Raw genomic sequence first — 2,328 nt, 5'->3', positions numbered from 1 at the left:
TTTTGGTGATGATGGCCAGCATGATCTTCTCTCCCTTGGTTGGGTAGGGGTTCTTGCGGTGCTCGCTGAGCCAGGCCTTCAGGGTGCTGGTGCTCTCCCTGGTGGCGTTTTTGGGTCTGGACGGGTCACCGAACTGATATTGGCCATATGGGTAAAAAGCAGGGTGATGGTGGGCAAACCCTGGGTGCTGGACACCGGGACTGTCTTTCAGTTCATACTGAGCACCCTGAAAAGACAAAGAACCAAAGAGTCAGAGGGATTTATTAGGCTGTATTAATATAAAATAGTAATGCCACATAGGAAACTTTGGCTGTAATCCTTCTTTGGGATAAATATAACCCTGCCTTGCTGTATGACGTGGATTTACAACAATAAAACAACCATTTAAGTTATTATTAAAGTGTAAACAAACAATACTGTTACTGAATGTTTGTCACATCTCCAATCGTTATTTAAGTACCCCAAGCTTAAAGCAACTGAACGGAAAATTAAAGTAGGCCTACTTTTAATTTGTTTCAAACGGAACACGGACAAGACTTTTATGAATTTAATTCCCAACATGTAAACTTCCTACAGCAAGTTTACGCATTTTGTTAACTCACTTTGCTTTCAGTTTCAGGAAATGGTGTGCTGTCAATAATGGATATGCGGCACAGTTGGTTCATGTGTTACTTTTTAGCCACTTTTTAACTAAATTTCACATAAGCGTCAGCGACAAAGTAGCTCTAGCCTGGAGCGCGGCGCTGAAACGTGCCAACAAACCTTGCCTAACTTGTACATTTCTTTTCTTTTTCAAACATAAAAGTTATGGATGAGTTAAGAGAGAGCAGAGGGACTCACCAATTGATTGAAAATTGATATATCGTTAGAGTAGGGCAGAAACGCTCCATAGCCCTGCGCTGCTGCGGCGAAAGGAGATCCGTACATGGAGGAGAGGACGTTGGAGAGTGCGCCGGACGGACTGAGCTCGGTCCCGGCCCGGGCATTGCTGGCGATCCCCTGGCGCTCCGGCGGGTATATCGGTCGGATGTACTGATATCCCAGCTGAGGGAAAGACATGGTGGTAGGAAAAGGGGGAAAAGTCTGCTGGAATCACACAAAGCAAGGGAATTGCCTCGATATCCACTTTTACAGTGAGAGCATGTGAGCAACCAAAGGTGCAAGCAAGGGAAGTCTATATTTCCTCGGGAACAGCCAGTGTAAACGATCCGGTTGCGCCCCTTATTTCTTCCTCTTCTTCTTCTTCTTCTTTTTCTTCTTCTTCTTCTTCTTCTTCTTCTTCTTCTTCTTTCCACCCTCACTTCCCTATTGATCTGGATGGACTAAGGTCAGGTCCTTACAGATTGCTTTAGATTATTGGGACTCCCTTGCTCAGATTGACATTTCTAGTCGTTTAGAAGCCCCTCCTATTTCTCAAATCTCACCCCTCTCATACACACCGCACACCAAACAGCCTCTCTCTCTTTCTTTCTCTCCACCTCCCTGCCTCCCTCCCTCCCTCCCTCTCTCTCTCTCTCTCTCTCTCTCTCTCTCTCTCTCCCTCCCCGGATAAGTGCACTGACGTCGCCAGCTCTTATTTGAATGGGGTTTCAAATCTCATTTTATGGCTCGCCAGTCTATTTCATTTGTTAATTGTTCGCGTCTGTCCTACCACATTTTTTTGTGTTAATTCCCAATTTTGGCCGTTTGCACAACAGTAAGCATTTTGGTGTCAGTGACTGATTCACTTTTCTTTTTTTTTGTCTGCAGTTTCCTTTTAATGCACGGATGCAGAAGAAACTTTAAAAAACTTGGAGACTCGCCTAAAGTCAAATTGTTTGAGAACACTTAAAGTCCAATTTCCTACCTTTTTTTTTATTATTGGGAAAGAGTTTACACACACATTTTATTTTTTATTTTTTTAAATTGACACAGTATTTCAAAATAAAAAGGGAATAAATCTAAACGGTCAGTGTCAAACGCACTTGAATCACAAGGGGGGGAAAAAAGCTGAAAAAAACTGAATAGGCTGTAATTAATGTGTTTGTAACGACTGACGGTGGCCATGCCTTGTAATGACCCCGGATCACAGGCTACACACACCTTTTTATTTAGTTATCGCTACATCACTGGGTGCAAGCTGTGTTTTCTTACAGCGGGTGTGAGGTGTTATGGGCTCTTGGTGGCAAGCGAATCGGAGTCAATTCAGTTTTTAATTTGAGACACCAAACGGGTCGCATGTAGCCACTTGACATCAAAGAGAGAGAGCTGATGATAGACTGTTAATAAAGACTAAGTGTAAAGTACCAACGATGATAAGTAATAAACATTTTTAGTGTATTGGGCTAG

At 43.1% G+C, this 2,328-nt stretch overlaps 1 protein-coding gene across 1 annotated transcript; it reads right to left on the bottom strand.

The window, feature by feature from the left end:
• LOC116691182 (iroquois-class homeodomain protein irx-3) lies at positions 1–1,390 on the bottom strand (the record flags this gene model as incomplete). The annotated part of the gene is given in 2 exon segments (XM_032518573.1): positions 1–226; positions 841–1,390. Coding segments are annotated over 2 exon segments (445 nt in total), but the record flags the coding sequence as incomplete, so codon positions are not given.
• Positions 1,391–2,328: the final 938 nt, after the last annotated feature.

Source organism: Etheostoma spectabile, chromosome 1 (genome assembly GCF_008692095.1).
Source record: "Etheostoma spectabile isolate EspeVRDwgs_2016 chromosome 1, UIUC_Espe_1.0, whole genome shotgun sequence".
Classification (NCBI taxonomy): Eukaryota; Metazoa; Chordata; class Actinopteri; order Perciformes; family Percidae; genus Etheostoma; species Etheostoma spectabile.
This window is presented reverse-complemented; position numbering and strand designations above follow the sequence as displayed.